The sequence below is a fragment of the Lepidochelys olivacea genome, assembly GCF_965140295.1.
Source record: "Lepidochelys olivacea isolate rLepOli2 genome assembly, chromosome: 1".
In the NCBI taxonomy this organism is placed as follows: domain Eukaryota; kingdom Metazoa; phylum Chordata; order Testudines; family Cheloniidae; genus Lepidochelys; species Lepidochelys olivacea.
Window position 1 is genome coordinate 246,054,690 of NC_140411.1, and position 19,974 is coordinate 246,074,663.

Below are 19,974 nucleotides of genomic sequence, written 5' to 3' on the forward strand. Positions count from 1 at the left end.
AAGACTGCGGCTTCCGCCCTGGGCCGTATGCAGCTCGCCTGTGTGCAGCAATGGTCCCCACCCCCCAGTGACATCAGAATGGAGTGGGAAAGTTATCCTTAATGGGGCAAGAAACAAAGCATTTCTGTCAAAGAACCTGTGGCAGTGGATTGCTCAGTATCTCCATGAGAGTTTCCTGGAGATCTCTGAGGCAGATTCCCGTGAATTGAGGGAGTCAATCAACACCCTGGTCCACTGCTCAGACTAGGCATGTGGTGGTACGCGCATCATACAGAGACACGCCTGCTTTCTGCAACCCTCCTGCCCCAAAAAACTCGCGTCAGCAATTCCCCAAATCAAAGCCACTTACTAGGGGCCTCCTCTCCTGTTTGTGCTTCATCAAGCTTCGACAGCTGTGACTGCCTAACCTCCTCCAGGGTAGAGAAGAGCTCCTGGCTGCATGCATTTCTGACCTCCGAGTTGTCCTCTGCCTCTGGGTCCACCTACCTCTCCACATCCTCATCCAAGATATCCTCCTCCTGGCTCGGTCCACTCTCAACTGGCATGCAAGCCCCCGAAGTATCCACAGTGGCCTTCGCAGTGGAGGTGGGGTCACCACCAACTATCGTGTCAAGCTCTCTGTAGAACCGGCAGCTCATGGGCACAGCACTGGAGCGGCGGTCTGCCTCTCGCACCTTGTGGTAGGTGTTCCGCAGCTCCTTCACTTTGACCCTGCACTGCAGTGTGTCCCGGTCAGGGCCCCTTTCTGACATGCATTGTGAAATCGGTCCGTAGGTGGTATAGTTCCTACGGCTGGAGCGCAGCTGGGACTGGACAGCTTCCTCTCCCACAATGCTGAAGAGGTCCAGAAGCTCGGCATTGCACCAAGCAGGGGATCGCCTGGTGCGTGGAGCAGGCATGGCCACCTGGAAAGATGTGCTGAGACCACTGCACGCGTCACCGAGCAAACAGGAAGGGGACTTTCAAAATTCCCAAGGAATTTAAGGGGTGGGGCTGACGATTGGTCACCAGAGGGCAGGGCAGTAGAGTTCAAACCGATGACCAGAGAGAGGCAAGAACAGGCATGGTGGGACACCGCCCGGAGGCCAATCGCAGCGCTGTAATCGACCAGGGTGTCTACACTGGCACCGCGGCACTGTAGCCCCGCTGCAGAAAGCTGAACGCCTCTCGTCGGGGTGGGTTTTTTACAGTGCTGCAACGGTGCAGTTTCTGCGCACTAAATGGCTTGGCAGCATGTACATCTCGGGAGTTACAGCGCGGAAAGCTGCTTTACTGTGCAGAAACTTGCCAGTGTAGACAAGGCCTCAGTGGCCTCACCTCTTCATTATTTACCACTCCCCCAATTTTTGCATCATCTGCAAACCGTATGAGTAGTGATTTTATGTTTTCTGGAGTGTAGTGGGAGGGGGAAGGGAAAAATTCTTAATCCTTTTTGCTTATTCCTCCCCTCACCCACGCTCCCCAACCCTACTGGCTGGGGTGTAGAGGTGGAAGAAGCAATGGTGTCTCCCCACTCCCCATTTCCTTCCCAGCCACTTCCTCATGGTGCTAAAGGGGGAGTATTCGGCATGCAGCCTTTGGTAGCTCCAGGCATGGGGGAGAAAGCATCTGGCCAGCCCTGACATCTTCATGTGGTGAGAGGGTCCTTCCTCCCTCCCTGCTGTTCTGCATGGCTGCACTGTAGGGCTAGAAATAATCTTGCCCTTATACAGTGACTTAATGTTTAAGGAATCAAACTTCAACCAGACATTCTCTGCAAGCCACTTACAGGCAAACAAGTGAAAGCAAAGAACAGTTAGCTTGCGTATTTTGTGCATATAATGGAAAGCAGTGCATTGTTAAACTTCACTGTGCAGTGTTAAACTTGGGGCTTCCCATTTATTTACAATGTTTGCAGGAGTCTGTGAAAGGTGTTTTGTGTAATAGTTCAAACAAACATTTTAAGAATATCCTGGGTGATCCATGTTCAACCAAAGCTCTCACTGGTTTTAATGGAATTTTAGGTTTAGTAAGTGCTGAATAATGTGGCCTAATAACAATCTGAACTCGTATAATCTATAAGCAAAGAAGTATAAATCTTTTATCTCCAAATACCAGTAGATTTAATTTACTAAATTCAGCAGTGATTCAATTAGTGATTGTAAGCTGGTCTGGAAATAGGTGTGAATTTAGCTACCCTTTTTTAATGATTGTGTTTATTAACAATGTGTGATTGACTATTTACAGGAATAATGTCTTTCAAAATGAAAACAGTCAATAATAGAATTGCTTTAAACTACCAGCATAAATCTAATTAGTAGTGTAGATAAGCAGTTTCCTTTGTTACCACCACCTGCTTTCATGTATTTTCTGTGCCTAGAGGGAATTCTCAGGAAGGGTATTTAGATCCTCTTGAATGCTGTAATGCCTTTTAGAGAAGGATTCTGATTCAACTCCCACTTTTGCTAGATTGATGATTAACAATGGAGATTATTTGCACCTTAATTTCCATGGTAGCTCTTTCTTGTCCTGGACTATAAATGTGTCCTTAGCGATATATTTAGGGATATTTTTGCTCCTCATTATTTTTGCTCCTTCATTATAAAAATGAAGCTGTAAATTATGTATGTTTGCCCAAGGCCCTCTCACTATGCCATATTTATTGAAATCTGCACAGAATGGACTGCACAGGTGTGGCGATATCACTGGATGAGCTGAATGAAACTGGCCCCCCTGTAAATTTCTGACAGCATTTGTTGACTTGCATTTGATTATATGAGCTTCAACATGGATCTTAGACTCTCTAGGGGTTTATTGATAACATGCAGAAAAAGTCAACATAACTTTATTTCCTTTTGTCCTTTTATTTCCTTTGGGGGAATACTAAGAATTGTTTACTTTTCATGCTACAGCTCAGCATTTATAGCCTAGAAATTACCATCATTTTCCATACACACTGAACACCTTTCTATGTGTGGTATAGATAAGACACCTATCACATTTGAATCCATAAGAAACCAAGTTAGATACCCAATGCCAGAAGGTGCAAGTTACGCTTGTGCCACTATGCCCCATATTCTTCATAGAAATATTGTTGTAGTATGATTATAAGCATAGCTAAGATGTATTTTCTGCAAGATGGGTCGTGTGAGGTAGTATTGGAAAGGTTATGATTTACTGAATATGATTATCCTATTTGTATGCATGTATCATTTTTGTATATAAAGTTAGGAATATTGACTATGCATCTGTACTACAAAAGTGTTTGCACCTGGGGAATGCCCACCAGACAAAATGCAATCAGTCTGGCTGGTTAGCTGGGGACAAGTCAATGAACCATTAGGGAGAACAATAGGTCTTTGAAGATGCTAATATCCCAGCTTCCTGGGATGCTACTCATGGCTGCTTTGACACTGCAGGATCATGTGATCATGTCACCTGGTACTGGATTCCATGATAGAATACCAGTATTTTTCCACTGATGGGGGGGAGGAATCACACTGGAAAATGAAGGATTCCCACCATATGTAAATCCTATTTAAGTCAGGGGAGTGAGATGATCAGGGTTTATTCTTCTCTGAATCCCTGCCCAGGATGATTGCTGGAAACATCTAACGGTAAATTTCTGCAGAACTCTTCTTCCGAATTTCTGTCCTGAGAATGAACTAATAAAAATAAAACAGAAACTCAGAGGGACTTCCCACAGCATCTTCCATTACCTACTACTGTTTTTAGTTGATCTTTTGCATATGTGGTGCTTTCTACCCTTGAATTAACTCACAGCTTCTTTAAAGGTTTCAGAGTAGCAGCCATGTTAGTCTGTATTCGCAAAAAGAAAAGGAGTCTCTAAGGTGCCACAAGTACTCCTTTTCTTTTAGCTTTTTTAAAAGTACTGAACATGATGGGGGTTTTTGTCTCTGAATAGGCATTGTCTTTCTGATTGTTACCTGTTTGTCGTACTATTCACAACTGTGGAATTGTTTGGATCAATCATATTTTTGTTACACTCCTTCAGGAGCATATGTCCACCTCGTTCCCTGCATTACTTCTTGCATGCCAATTATATTCAACACATAAAGGTTCTAAGATCTATGATGAATGACCTTGTTTTCATTTTTATTTCTAACTCATTTATCACATAGACTCCCAGGCCTCACATGTCCATTAACATGATCCCTTATAATGCACTGATATGAACTTCTGTCATTGCTGAATTCTCATTCTTCGGAGTGCTCAGAATCCATTTGGAATAAAAGTCACACTATATACTGTTATGAGGTTTCAAAGTCTCAGGGCAAATGCTCAGTGTTTAATGACATCATACTATACAGTTTTTGTGAGCAACTGAAAAGGAAAATTTCCCCCCTTCCCCCGCCAAGTAAATTTATCACCGACTCCCTCCTTGGGCAAATATCTGAGGTAAAAGATGGGCTCTATACTGTTACCTAAAGGTTCGATTCCAGGCTCAATTTATTAATCAAAGATTATTAGTAAAAGATTAATCAGCATGATACAGAAAGTCAAATACATTATCAATATGGGGAAGTGATTTTGCAGCCTGATGCATTCCAACTGTCTTGCAGAAATTCCCCCCTTTATATATTATACTTTACGAAAAAGAGACTCAGAAAATTTCATACTCATGACCTATTGACTTGTGGAATTCCTTTCATGGCATCTCAATTTATATAATTGTGATAAGCTAAAGACCTCTATCAAAAGTCCTTATCTCACAAATTATAGAAGACATCTGTAACAACATGTGTTCACTTTCTTGGTTTTCTGGACATATTTCTGAAAATCAGTGGGTCAGAGAAAGACATCACGCACAATCTGCCATTTGACAACACACAGAGATTTAGCCTGAATATGAAGGATTATAGTTATAAAGCATTATGGGACTTTGGTTCATCTACAAAGGATCGTTGGGGTCTGGTTCATCTGCTAACAGCGTCATGCCTTGGTGATCTCACACTTGACCTCTGTCACACCAGTCGGGGATGTCTTCCATTGAAAATGTGGCATTCGGCCTTTAGAACTTTAAATCTAGCTTGAGCATCACACCCAATTTAAACTGTTGTGGCACTGTACCAGGAGGCCAGTAGTTTGTCAGCCAGGACTCAAGCTATATAGGGCTTTAAATAGCAATATTAGTGTCTTGAATTGCATCAGGAAGCCAATGCAATTGTCAGAAAACTCATGTAATGTTTCTTGTAACTAAAAGCCAGCAGTGGGCCAGCAGTATCTTCTGAGTCGCTTTCTAGGGTAGTCACAACTAGAATTACTCTCAGTAATCTAATCAATCACAGAAGCTTGGGTGACTGGGGCAAAGTCCAGATCAGAGATAAACAGCTACAGTTATGGGACCAAGTACAGCTGAAAAAAAGCACATTCTGGCCTAGAGAAGCACCTGGAGTCCCCATACCTAGCTGTAATCCCTCCTCCACAAACTTGCATATATCTAATCTTCTCCTCAACCCCCATGTCCACTTAACACACCCATTTATTCCTTGTGACAGGGTATATTGTGCCTCTCTGCCCCCTGTGGAGGCATCAGCGCTCTGACATTCCCCGCTCAAGGAAAATCTATTCAGACCAGATGACCAAAAAGACAGTCCTCCAGAAGCCTAGAAGGGCCAGGAAGAAACTCTGACCAATCAAGAACCAGCAGGCCAGTTAAGAAGGTATAGCCTTCTTTTGTTCAGGGTGGAGCTGGGTAAGACGAGGACAGAGGAGGAATGCTTCGGGGTTGACCCAGAACCCAGGCCTAGTCAGGCCTTGCCCTAAGCATTGCAGCTAAGCATTTGCCTTTTTTCTCTTTGGTGCAGACAGCTGAATCCTGATGTGCTATTTAGTTATTTGATTGTTTAGAGACGGATGGTAAGATCACAGCACAGGTCATCCTGCCCCAAGCAGATAGCCAAACCTTGCAGACTAAGGTGGGAAGTACCTGCAGTACCACTTGTGGCCCTGAAGGGGGCACTGAGAGCAGCCCCAGCTCCCACATACCCCTCCACATGACCTAAATCCCAATTACACTCCTCCATACTCCACTGTACAGCCTACCCTCGTCTACATTTGACATCCAGCTCACACATGATGCATGCACAACTAACTCCTTTGCATCCAACAAATGCACATCCAACTCATTCTTCCTCTCAACCTGACTCGCACCAATAAGAATCTCCTTGAACCTTCATTCCTTTGAGAACCTGAACCAAGCAGGTTTCTTTTTTCAGGCTTCAGGGAAGTATTTGCCACTTTCAGTTCTTTGTTCCTGGGTGGCCTTCTAACACCTTCCCATCAGACGCTGTCACTGGGTAGCTCTCTGGCCCTCGTCTCCCATCCCATTTCTCTTTTAGGGCAAGCTATCTGCTCCCTGAATAAACATGGGGAAATAGTTTTACTTTGTGTAATGACACATCCATTGTTATTGGTTATATAAGGAAGAACTGTTTTCTACACAAATGCCTTAGGCTCTGATCTTGAAAATATTTATGCATGTGCATAACTTTAAATGTGTGAATAGTCCCATTGAAGCCCTTAAGTAGTTCTGTTTGGAAAGTTTAACCATTCTACGTGCAAATTGTTCTAATTGAAGTTGAAAAAGCACAAGGAGGACAACTGCTTGCATACACTTTGACAAAAGGATACTTTTGATATTCTCTGCTTGATGTGTGGGTTTGCATAATTTCCAACCATGCTAAGAGGAATTATGAAAAAAAAAAAAGGAGGGGGACGGGGGGGGAATAAATTGACAGCAATTTGTGGAGTAGTTTAATGGCTTAGCTTAAAATATTTTTACAGGCTATGTGTTCAAATTAGAATTCACAGGAAAAAATACGAAATTGTTTATTTCTCTCTAACTATAGCTAATTCCCCTGCTTATATTCACATCGTTGCTCTGGCTCTCATCAAGCTGCTGCAACTATAAATAGCAATGTAGCCACAGGAGGATGGGTAGTGGCAGGGGAGTGCTGAGCCATGCCAAGTACCTATCCACTGGTTTCAGGTTTGTGCTTGGCCTGGCTCCGCATGTCTCTGCTACCACTCCCCGCGCTACTGCAGTGACGCCGCTCGAGCGGGCGTATGTGCATATAAGCGGGGCAATCGTTCCCCGGCTTTGAGCTGTAAAATGTACATAAAAACTCATCAGCTCAGTTGCACCCTCATGTCTGATACCTCTTATATTTGGACATTTCATAGTTGTAAAGTATCAATTTCTGTGAGAGGTAGGAAGGTAGGCAATGGGGTGAAGTGATGGTAAAAAGCTTAAAGCTCTTACAGTGTGAGAACTAGTTTATAGTATGTGAAGTATGGTACAGCTTTGAAGATGATTGGTAGAAGTACAGTTCTTAATCAGTGTAATTCATAATTTGCTGTTAGTGGTTTTGTAAAAAGTGATTCCCGATAAATGATTTATCAGCACAGTAAAAGATTAAGCAAATTGCTGGTTCCATCGCTGAGCAGCTAAAATTCCATGGTTCCTGTGGAGACCTAAACATGTACTAGAGACCCGCTATATTTTTGGCAGCTAATTGTCCTGCATTCCTTTGAGAAAAAAGCATTTATAGCTTGGATTTTGGAGGGTGGGGATGGGAGGGGAAACAATCCTTTTGTGAATGGTTGCCTCTTCTTCCTCAGACTTGTATACACTCGGGAAAATCACAACTATTGTGCTCCTGTGTCCTGCAACTTGTGTTTGAAAATGTCCTTAGTTCTAGCATAGACATCATTTCAGCTCCATTACAGAAAGTGTGTTAGATGTGGTGCAGCAAATAATAATTAAATATTTGTTTGTATAATTTTTCTTATGCCCGAAAACCCTGAGGGTCTAATACAGTATTATTATTTTTTTAATTAAAAGTTGCTATGGACAAATGCTAACCAGGGGAAGGTTTTCAGGGAAGAAAAATAAAAACCCAAATCCCCTTTCAATGCACCCCACAAACATAAAAAGACAGCACCCTGACATTCTATATGAGGAAAAGGGCTCATGATGACCAACGTAGAAGGATGGATAGGTTCATTGATGGGAGAGATAGGTCCATCAATGGCTACTAGCCAAGATGGTCAGGGATGCAACCCCATGCTCGAGGTGTCCCTAAACCTCTGACTGCCAGAAGCTGGGACTGGATGACAGCAGATTGATCACTCAGTACATTGCCTTGTTCTGTTCACTCTCTCTGAAGCATCTGGCACTGGCCATTGTCAAAAGACCGGATACTGGGCTAGATGGATCGTCGGTCTGACCCAGCATGGCCATTCTTATGTTTTCAAGGATACCACTGATGCATTTTGGCATTTATCCATAATATTCTCCTTAAGTGATATCTGACAGCATGGGAAGGATTCAGATTCTAGTAATATAGGTATTTAGTAGCAAGGCTGCCCTGCCCTCCCACCTTTTCAGGGGCTAGTTGTCTTCTCTTGCCGTGCCAGCTACAGCTGCTGTGATAGACACATTTTATATGCCACCATCTACAAACACACATAGCTAACATAAGAATGGCCATACTGGATCAGACCAATGGCCCAGGTAGCCCAGTATCCTGTCCTCCGACAGCTGCTGGTGCCAGATGCTTCAGAGGGAATGACCAGAACAAGGCAATTATTGAGTGATTCATCCCCTGTCATGCAATCTTGGCTTCTGAAGTCAGAGGTTTAGGGACACCCAGAGCATGGGGTTGCATCCCTGACCATCTTGGCTAATAGCCATTGATGGACCTATCTTTTGTGAATTTATCTAATTATTTTTTGAACCCAGTTATACTTTTGGCCTTCAGAACATCCCCTGGCAATGAGTTCCACAGGATGACTCTGCATTATGTGAAGAAATACTTCCTTATGTGTGTTTTTAAACTTGCTGCCTATTAATTTCCCTGCATGATCCCTGGTTCTTGTATTATGTGAAAAAGTAACACTTCTTTCTTCACTTTCTCCACACCATTTGTGATTTTTATAGACCTCTATTGTATCCTCCCTTAGTCGTCTGTTTTCTAAGCTGAACAATCCCAGTCGTCTTAATGTCTCCTCATTTGGAAGCTGTTTCATACCCTTCATCATTTTTGTTGCCCTTCTCTGCACTTTTTCCAATTCTAATCTATCTTTTTTTGAGATGGGAGAACCAGAACTAGATACATTATTCAAGGTGTGGGTATACCACTGATTTATATAGTGGCATTAAGATATTTTCTGTCATATTCTCTATCACTTTTCTAAAGGTTTCGAACATTGTGTTTAACTTTTTGGATTGCTGCTGCACATTAAGCAGATGTTTTCAGAGAACTGTCCACAATGACTCCAAGATCTTTCTTGAGTGGTAACAGCTAATTTAGAATCCATCATTTTGTATGTTTAGGTGGGATTGTGTTTTCCAGTGTTCATTACTTTGCATTTATCAACATTGAATTTCATAAAAAGAAAAGGAGTACTTGTGGCACCTTAGAGACTAACCAATTTATTTGAGCATGAGCTTTCGTGAGCTACAGCTCACTTCATTGGATGCATACTGTGGAAACTGCTGAAGACATTATATACACAGAGACCATGAAACAATACCTCCTCCCACCCCACTCTCCTGCTGGTAATAGCTTATCTAAAGTGATCATCAAGTTGGGCCATTTCCAACACAAATCCAGGTTTTCTCACCCTCCGCAAACAAACTCACTCTCCTGCTGATAATAGCCCATCCAAAGTGACCACTCTCTTTAAAATGTGTATGATAATCAAGGTGGGCCATTTCCAGCACAAATCCAGGTTTTCTCACCTCCCCACCCCCCTCCAAAAACCACACACACAAACTCACTCTCCTGCTGGTAATAGCTCATCCAAAGCCCACCTTGATTATCATGCACATTGTAGGGAGATTTCAGAGTAGCAGCCGTGTTAGTCTGTATTCGCAAAAAGAAAAGGAGTACTTGTGGCACCTTAGAGACTAACCAATTTGGTTAGTCTCTAAGGTGCCACAAGTACTCCTTTTCTCATTGTAGGGAGAGTGGTCACTTTGGATGAGCTATTACCAGCAGGAGAGTGAGTTTTTGTGTGTGGTTTTTGGAGGGGGATGGGGGGGGTGAGAAAACCTGGATTTGTGCTGGAAATGGCCCAACTTGATGATCACTTTAGATAAGCTATTACCAGCAGGAGAGTGGGGTGGGAGGAGGTATTGTTTCATGGTCTCTGTGTATATAATGTCTTCTGCAGTTTCCACAGTATGCATCCGATGAAGTGAGCTGTAGCTCACGAAAGCTCATGCTCAAATAAATTGGTTAGTCTCTAAGGTGCCACAAGTACTCCTTTTCCTTTTGCGAATACAGACTAACACGGCTGTTACTCTGAAACCATTGAATTTCATCTGTCACTGTTGTCCAGTCACCCCGTTTTGTGAGATCACTTTGTAACTCTTTGTAGTCTGCCTGGGACTTAACTATCTTGAGTAATTTTGTACCATCTGCACACTTTCCCAACTCACTGTTTATCCCTTTTTCCAGATCATTTATAAACAAGTTGAATAGCACTGGTCCTAGTACAGATCCTTGTGGGATTCTGCTGTTTACCTCTCTCCACTGTGAATACTGACCATTTATTCCTACCCGTTGTTCTCTATCTTTTAACCAGTTACTGATCCATGAGAGGACCTTCCCTCTTATCCCATGACTGCTTACTTTGCTTAAAAGTATTTGGTGAGGGACCTTGTCAAAGGCTTTCTGAAAATTCCAGTACACTATGTCCACTGGATTGCCCTTGTCCACATGTTTGTTGACCCCATCAAGGAATTCTAATGGAGTGGTGAGACATGATTTCTCTTTACAAAAGCCATGTTGACTCTTCGCCAACATATTGTGCTCATCTATGTGCCTGATAATTCTGTTCTTTACTATAGTTTCAACAAATTTGCCTGGTACTGAAGTTAGGCTTATTGGCCTGTAATTGCTGGGATTGCCTCTGGAGCCTTTTAGAAAAAATCGGCGTTACATTAGCTATCCTTCAGTCATCTGGTACAGAGGCTGATTTAATGGATAGGTTACATACCACAGTTAGTAGTTCTGCAATTTCATATTTGAGTTCCTTCAGAACTCTTGGGTGAATACCATCTGGTCCTTGTGATGTAGTACCATTTAATTTATCAGTTTGTTTCAAAATCTCCTCGACTGACAACTCAATCTGGGACAGATCCTCAGGTTTGTCATCAAAAAAGGGCAGCTGAGATGTAATCTCCCTTATATCTTCTGCAGTGAAGACTGATGCAACAAATTTATTTTGATTCTTTACAATGGCCTTGTCTTCCTTGAGTGCTCCTTTAACATCTTGATTGTCCAGTGGCCCCACCGATTGTTTGGCAGGTTTTTGCTTCTGGTGTTCTTAAAAAAGATTTTGCTGTTAGTTTTTGTGTCTTTTGCTAGTTGTTCTTCAAATTCTTTTTTTGGCTTGTCTAATTATACTTTTATGCTTGACTTTCCAGAGTTTATGTTCAGGGTTGACTTCCACTTTTAAAAAGATGTGTTTTTGTCTCTAGCTTTCATCACCACAGTATCTGTGTCCCTTTGATCGACAGGCACTTTATTGCTTAGGCCTTTAATAATTAATAATGAGCCACTGAATGCACCTTTTATTTCATAAGATGCACTTTATCGGCAGTGTTCCTAACTCACTGTTACATTAACAGGTTTATTGACTGAATCACAATTAACAGTTAACAGTTTCATTATTTTAAATCGAACCTCTTGTTTAAAATAATCCATCCAGTAAATTGCTGACTCCTGCTGTTTAAGAACTTGCAGCCTTTTGAAGAGACAGCTGGATTAATATATTATTGAATATATTTAGAATCCTTTAATGCTGATTTCACAATACCCTTCAAGTAAACCACACTTACAAAGTACAAAGGTATGAACAGAGTTTTGCGATTAAATTCTCAAGGGTTCTTTCAGTTGTGGTGCCAGTAAAAGGTTGCATGTGTTCTGAGAAGGCTATAAATAACAGTAAGGCAATGAACTTAATTCAGCATGACATTTCTATTAACAAGAAGGTAAAGGAGAGCACTGTTTACAAGAAGACCAACTGTCTAGTATACTTTGGGTTTGGGGTATCAGGCTGAGAATGGAGCTGAGTACAGCAGAAATTAAATTTTTGGGAGGGTCTCCATTAGAGGAATAGATGCTTCCACAACCTTTGTCAGCCCTGAAATGGGAAGACTATCACCATCTTCCAGCAAGAATAATTTATTGGGTTAAGAAATATGTGTGAGAGCTTTAGCTATTATTAAGATAGTGGCTCTTTGTTACTTCCATTGGATTTTGAGATAGACTGTCTGTCTGGTTTTGAGCAGGTTATCCACTGTTTTGACTAACAGTAATTAAAATGAAATGGCAGATGTTTCTTCACTATGTACCTTTTTGTCTGTCTTATTGAGCTAAATTATGCTGCTGATCTCTACTGGGCCTGCTGAAGTACTGAACTAGAGCTGTACAAAGCAACCATCTCTCTCATTAACCACTGGGAAATGCTGTGCAAGAAAGGGGATCACTCAAGCCAGCAGCAGGGAAAGAGTAACTGGCAAATATCTGTTCCTTTAGAAATTTCTCTTCATCCCTAAATAATAATACTCTCTTTTCCTGAGAGGAATAGGGGATAGAAAAGAAGGGAGTGGAGGGATGAGAAGAAGAAAGTAAATAAAAATGGAAATGCTGTCAAACTCTCTGATTTATTTTTTAAGAGTTTAAAAGTGGCATCCCTATTTGCTGTACAGTAATATAGATGGTCATTGCCTACATAGCCCTCTCAGCTTTCTTGTGAATTATGATCAGCCTTCACACATTTTCTTTGCACCCCTGACTGCCTGAAGTTGGGTCACATCATAAGACACTGTTGAAAATGGAAGACAATGTAGAGAGCACTACTAGCCATGTACACTCTTTTAAAAAAAATCTATTTAATAGAAATTAGAGAAAAAGAGCACTTGCAGATATTAGATTACCTAGTTCAGTGACGGCCAAATGGCTACCGATGACGTAAGCCCCACGGGCAGAGACAGTGTTTTGTCCTGCACCTCACAATGTAAGGGGGCCTGGTCCATGAATAGGTCTCCTAGGTGCTATGATAATACAAATAAGAATATTAAGCCCAGGAAGACTAAATGTCTCGGCAAGCAATGCATCATCTTGATCTCAGACGAGACTGCCTGGAAGAAGATGAAATATTGCACGGTGATACCTGTGTTCATTCTGAGCTACGTCTATGTTACAGATGACAAAAGCTTCAGTGTGTTTTATTTCATGCAAATTAAGTGGGGCCCTCTGTGATGTTACACCCCATATTTGTCATAGAAATATTGTTATGACATGAATATGGCATAACTAAGATATGTTTTATGCAAGGTGGGTCATGTGAGGTATCATTGAAAAGGTTATGATCTACTGAATGTGCTTATCCAATTTGTATGTATATATGATTTTTGTATCTGAGGTTAGGAATATTGACTTTATAACAATTACAACTGCGTGTGTACTTGGAGGAACGCCCACCAGACAGTAGGCAATCAGCCTGAATGAGCCATTTAAGAAGGACAATAGAACTTATAGAATATTAGGGTTGGAAGAGACCTCAGGAGGTCATCTACTCCAATCCCCTGCTCAAAGCAGAACCAACATTCACTAAATTATCCCAGCCAGGGCTTTGTCAAGCCGGGCCTTAAAAACCTCTAAGGATGGAGATCCCACCACCTCCCTAGGTTCATTCCACTGCTTTGGAGATATTAATCTCCCACCATCCTGAGGAGCTTTGTTGCTTTGACACTGCAGGGTCATCTGATGATGTCACCTGGTACAGAGTACCATCTTGGACATTGCTGGTATTTTTCCACTGGAAACAAAGGGTTCTCGCTTTATGTAAATTCTATTTAAGGCTGGGGAGTAAGACAAATAGGACTGGTCTCCATTGCCTCCCAGTCCAAGAAGGAAGATTGCTAAAAACACCTGAAGGGAAAGGCAGGGGTTGAGTCCAGGCTGAGACGGGTCCAGTCTGTAAAGAGAAATAACTGGAACTCTAAGCTACAGAAACTCTGCAACTTGCCTAAAACAACATTTAGGGTGAGAAATTACATTTTGTAATCTGTTTCTTGGGTGTATTAAGCTTCATTTGCATGTTTTGTTTTATTTGCTCAGTAATCTGCTTTGTTCTGTTTGCTATCCCTTATAATCACTTAAAATTTATCTTTTACAGTTTATGAACTAATTTCTTGTTTATTTCGAAACCCAGTTTGTGCCATTCATACCTTGGGGGGGGGGAAGCTGTGCACATCTCCCTCCACATTGAGGGAGGGGGTGAATTTTTATGAGCTTGCGCTGTGCAGAACTTTCTATACAGTTCAAGACAATATTACTTTGGGTTTATGCCGCAAAGGAGGTGTGCATGTGAGTGGTGGGAAATCCCCGAGCTGATTCCTCCCACACAGAGCTGATCTCAGTGTCTGTGTCCGTTTGCAGCAGGGTGTGTCCCTACCTGTGTATGTGTGCTGGAGAAGGCTTGAGGGCCTGGCACACCTAGGGCAGGGTGAGGAAACCCAGGCTGGTGGAACAGGCAGAACCAGTGGGACCCCAGCACATCAGGTGGCATCCCGGACAGGGGGTTCAACCTGCCACACCCTCATCTCTTGGAAAGCTGCTGATACAGTGTTTAGTTGGTCATAGCTTGGAGGCCCCAGATGTGGTCCATTCCTCATTGCAGGGCAGAGTTGCTCTCTACAGTGAGTAGATTTTTAAGGGCTTCCATTATTTTACTCTTGCAGGCATTTGGACAATCATTCTCAATCCACCGCAAAGTGGCTGAAGATGGTGAAACACGTGAAGAGACTCTCCTGCAGGAGTCTGCATCAAAGGAAGCTTATTACCTAGGGAAGATCTTGGAGATGCAAAATGAGCTGAAACAGAGCAGGGCAGTGGTCACCAAGGTTCAAGCAGAGAATGAGAGGCTCACTGCTATTGTCCACGACCTGAAAGAGGTAAATTGATGAGGGTGAGGGAGGTGGGCAGGGGATGGGACTAAGAATGGGGTTTTTTTGAGTTTGATAAATGGTATGGCTCTGAGTCTCAAAAATAGCCTTGCATCTATAAATATGGGAGTATCCTGCGGTAATCAATCCCAGGGACACCGCAACTGTGTGTGTGTGTGGGCGGGGCTTTTAAAAAGAAAACAATCACTGTTTTGCAAAGCTGCATTTGAAGTAAAACCAGGTCAGAAATTTATAATTTGAAAAGCACAGCAGGGTTTTCATCACTTACTGTTCAGGACCTGCAGAAAGATGCACTTCTCATAAATACCTGTTTTTTGTGTTCTCTTCTGTTCAGATGATTTCCTCTCTTCCTCTCACTTTCTGTTTTCTCACTCAGATTATTTTCGGTTGGCTATGCCTAGCCAGAGCTACCACTGCTTAGTTGTTCACTCTACTGTACAGGGGTCATGAGTTTGGTCATGTTTTGAAAGTTGGGATTAGGGAGGAAACAAACTGGCTAGCTAAGGTTACAGACTCCAGAGAATACATGTCTTCAGATTTCCTAGTCTTACCATTTTCTTAATAGAATAATGACAAACTGAATGAAGTGTAATAATTGGAGGTAACTACGCATCTCAGGTGCTTGTAGGCCTTTGGCCTGAGGAATAACCGTATCTCACATTACCCTCATACTCATATCCAGAAGTGTCCTGTTGCTTACATAGCTCATTGCTCCTCTCTTTCCAGGCATGCACATCTCACTGAGATTGATATCATAGGTCCTATGTGTCAGTAGGGAGTCAAGAACTGAAGTGCTGTTCTACTTTAAGTGACTGTGGACTTTGTCCTGTGTTCCACTACTGACACTAAGGCTTTGCCTACACTTGCAAGTGAAAGACAAAACTTTTGTCTTTCAGAGGTGTTAAAAAAGCACACACACCACAAAAGACAAAAGTTTTGCTGATGACAAGCGCCAGTATGAACAGTGCTTTGTCAACAGGAGCGCTTGCCTGCCGACAATGCTAACGCTGCTCGTTGGGGGTGGGAGTTTTTTTGTCGGCAGGAGCACTGTCTCCTGCTGACAAACAGTCGCTATGCTGCACAACTCTTACCGGCACAACTGTGTCGCCAAAAGCTGCATAGTGTAGACATAGTCTAAATAGAGTAGACAGAATCAGGCTCCAATACATAGAAACAGGTAGGAGAAATGCCTGCCACATTTTTGGGAGCTAGACAATAACAAAGAACTGATAAGTGCTCATGTAGTCATTACTGGCTGCTCTTGCCTGATTGCTCAGTTTTCAGAAAGCTGTTTAGTACATACTCTCCCAATCTGTGCCATATTCAGCCAGTTATTTGCAGCATTATTGTAGCCATGTTGGTCCCAGAATATGAGAGAGATAAGATGGATGAAGTAATATCTTCTATTAAACCAACTTCTGTTGGTGGAAGAGACAAGGTTTTGAGCTACACAGAGCTCTTCTTCTGATCTGGGAAAGGTAATCCCTTTTTGCAAAACAATCACTCCATATCTGACCCCTCAGGCCTCATCCTCAAAGGAAACCTGCACAACACCTTCAAATGACAAGTTTGGAAGTTTAAATTCATAACTTTGCTAGACACTGAAAATCATGGATTCAGACATACTGGCTTTATGTGGGCATGTCTACACATAAACTGCTACAGCAGCACAGTGAAGATACAAACTACGCCGATGGGAGAATCCCTCCTGTTGGTATAGGTATTCCACCTACCTGAGATGCTAGGTTGATGGGAGAATTTTCCCATCAACCTACTGCTGTCTACACCTGGGGTTAGGTCAGTTTAACTGCATTGCTGAGAGCTATGGATTTTTCACCCCCCTAACTGACATAATTATACCAACCTAATTTCCTAGTGTAGACCAGGCCTGTTTCTTTACAACAGTCTGTAACCTACCAACCCTTATTTGTCCCAAAACTGCAGAGATGTTAATGACCCACTTCATTTTGAAGTTACCACATGTGTTAACGCCGATGTTTAACAATCTGTTCTACTTCGTATTTAGCTGTGACACTCTGATTACCTTTCCCACACCCGAAGAAGAGCTCTGTATAGCTTGAAAGCTTGTCTCTTTCAACAACAGAAGTTGGTCCTATAAAAGATATTACCTTACCCACCTTGGCTCTCTAATATTCAACCAGTATGTTTAATAATCCATTTACAAAAAGAAATTGGAGAAGAACATGGTCTTGTGCTGTATGAGTAGAGAAACAAGCAAATATTAAGTCCAAAATCCTTTTTTTTTTTAAGAGGGGCGGTTGTTTGTTTTTTAAAATACTTAATAAAAAAATCATAAAGTACAAATTAAATTTAACCTCCCCATGTTTTAAAAAAAAACATTTTAACCACTCCTCCACAATGCTGGAGATAGTAATTTTTGTGAGTGTATCATAACCCCACAGTATTCTGGTCTGGACTCAGTTGATCCTCTTTGGTGTGGAAAACAGATTGTTGGAGTCTCCCAGTGCAGGCCCTGTTATAGGTACCATGTTGCTAAGTTGCTTGAGGAAAGTGCACCTCCAACCCCCATCTGTGTTGGGAACTCTCTTCTGATTGGGTTCTGCTTCTTATTCTGGTCATGTGTTTCAGAATCAGGATGCTGATCATGTACTGTAGGAGTGTCTGGTCAGCAGTTTTCCAACAGGGCAGAAATATCTGAATCCCTGCAAGGATATTTTGAACAATCAGGACATATTTGAAAGCCAATGGTTCTTATGAGCTCTGTGAATTGAGTAATCCCAGAGTTTAAAAAAACAGGAATTATTCCAACGATGTGCCATACTACAGTCTGTCAAGCTGTTTGAGCTGGATTTTCCTCATTATAAAAGGGGGATGGGGGCTGTCAGGGCTTTCTCTGTGAGGCCTGTGGGACTCTGGAACTTGTCCCACCCATCCTTGTGTGTGTGTCTGTCTCTTTCATGTACACACAGAAATAGGTTCAAACTGGTGCAAAAGACACCTGTCTGAGAGGGCTGAGGGTACGTGTCCCACAACAATGAAAGGTGGAAAGGAGTGTCTGGAGGTCTCTGACTGGCTGAGTTCCTATTGAAATTATTACATTAATGCTGCTGAGACTTCATTGTATTATTAATGATGTGTTGTGAGGTCTAGAACCTCGGCTAGGCATCCTAAAATTATTATTTTAAATCCAAATAAATAAATAAATAAATAAAATAAATGTTTTCAAAAGTAAGCCCGTCCTTTGTCCTCCCCACCCAAGGCCTCTGGCTTGTGACATTCAAAATTTGTAGTCCTAGAGTTTAAGGCCAGAAGGGACCATCAGATCATCACATCTGACCTCCTGTATGTTACAGACCAGCAAGACTACCCATCACCCATACACTAAAGCCAACTACCAACATTGATTAGAGCCTCTTAAAATCTTTCAGTAATCTGAACCAGAGACCATATTCCGTTTTCATTAACTAAGTTTATAGTCATGAGGAACATTTTTCAGTAATCAGTGGCAAAGTTCAGATATATTATGGGAATAGTTGCTGGCCTGTGTGTCTATAGAAATCAATATGGTTAACAGCTTATTTAACCTTTTATGTAGCTGCATGTGAACTGGTGAAAGGTGAAAATAAGGCCAAAAGTGTCACAATGTAACAGGATCTTTTTACAATATAATCTTTATCTTCTGTCACTTTTGCTGTGAATTTTGCTATATTTTAAATATTTTTGGTTTTTATGGGGGAGATTTGCAAAGGCACAAATGGCAGTTAGGAGCCCAGTTTTGCCATTTGTGCCATTGAAAATCTCCCCCTAGAATAGGATAAGGGGGCTCAGTGCTTTATAGTCCAGCAAAAAGATGAGGTCTCTGACCTGAGGAGCTTACAGCCCTACTTTAGGCTAATTCCATATAAACAATATGTGACCAGACTCAAAATCCGGAGCAGGAAGCTCTTGCGAGGGGGCCAGCTGTGGAAGGACTCTACATGTATGGGAACTGTAAATCTGATCCGAGCACAGCTGACAGGATGTAGAAAAGCATGAAGTTAAGAGTGGGAAACCGTATTGAGGGGGGCGGTTATGAGATCAAGTTGGGCGTAACCAAGATCTTGAGTTTGGACGTAGGAGGAAAAGAGCAGAGATATAGGCAGAGTTGGAACTGTGCAAAGCTTAAAAGGGTAGGCTGAGGAGTTTGAACATGATGCAGATAAATCCCGTTTTTAGTCTCCAAACACGTTCACTGATAAGTTTTAAGGGCTGCCATTCATTCCAGCTCTCTTCAACCTATGGAAGAGGAACTTCAGATGAAACCTGGCAGACAAAGGGGTGAAACCATATTCTGTGTCATTGGAAACCTCTGCATAGCTGTTAGGATTGCAGAAAGGTACAGCCACCGAAAACCATGGCTGCCTGCAATCCAGTAGATAAAATAAATGAACATCAAGGCTTTGGTAATGGGAATGTTAAGGAGCTTAACCATCAGCGTACACCTGGTTTCCAGAGGGCATGGGGAAATAAGTAGCAGTGAAAGGGTGGATGGGGAGAAGAGAACAGGGTACACACTCCCCACAGACCTCTATCTTACACTGAGATTGGGCTGAGAGAGAAGTTTTAGGATCAAGTCCTGACCCTGCTGAAGTCAATAGCAAAACTCCCATTCACTTCATTGGCGTCAGGATTTCCCTTTTAATACCAAAAGGATATGGTGGATGAAACTTTGGACTATTTCTATTTCAAACCCATGCCAGACTTCACTGCTTCAGCAATTGAAATAGTTGTGCTGTGGATTTTTTCCAAGTATGAATAGCTACTATCAGGACCTTAATCACTAGCTATTATAATTCCTTTTGTTCTGGGCCATTTAATGATGGAGAAATTTAACTGTGCATGAAATGGCCTTTTTGCTTCCAAAACTTGAGCAAGTTTTGTACCCAAATTGATTTTCATTCCAGAGACGTTGGAATGTTTGCATTTTTATACTAAAAAAAGGACCCTTTAAAAAATAAATATGG

The 19,974-nt window shown here is 42.1% G+C and overlaps 1 protein-coding gene across 16 annotated transcripts in view; it reads left to right on the plus strand.

Annotated features, from left to right (window-relative positions):
• BICD1 (BICD cargo adaptor 1) overlaps positions 1-19,974 on the plus strand; it is a 398,310-nt gene that overhangs the window by 101,386 nt on the left and 276,950 nt on the right. For all 16 annotated transcript variants that reach the window (XM_084617590.1, XM_084617580.1, XM_084617593.1 and 13 more), the window contains one exon: positions 14,765-14,977. In XM_084617590.1, coding sequence (XP_084473716.1) covers positions 14,765-14,977 — 213 coding nt within the window. The remainder of the gene's footprint in view (positions 1-14,764; positions 14,978-19,974) is intronic.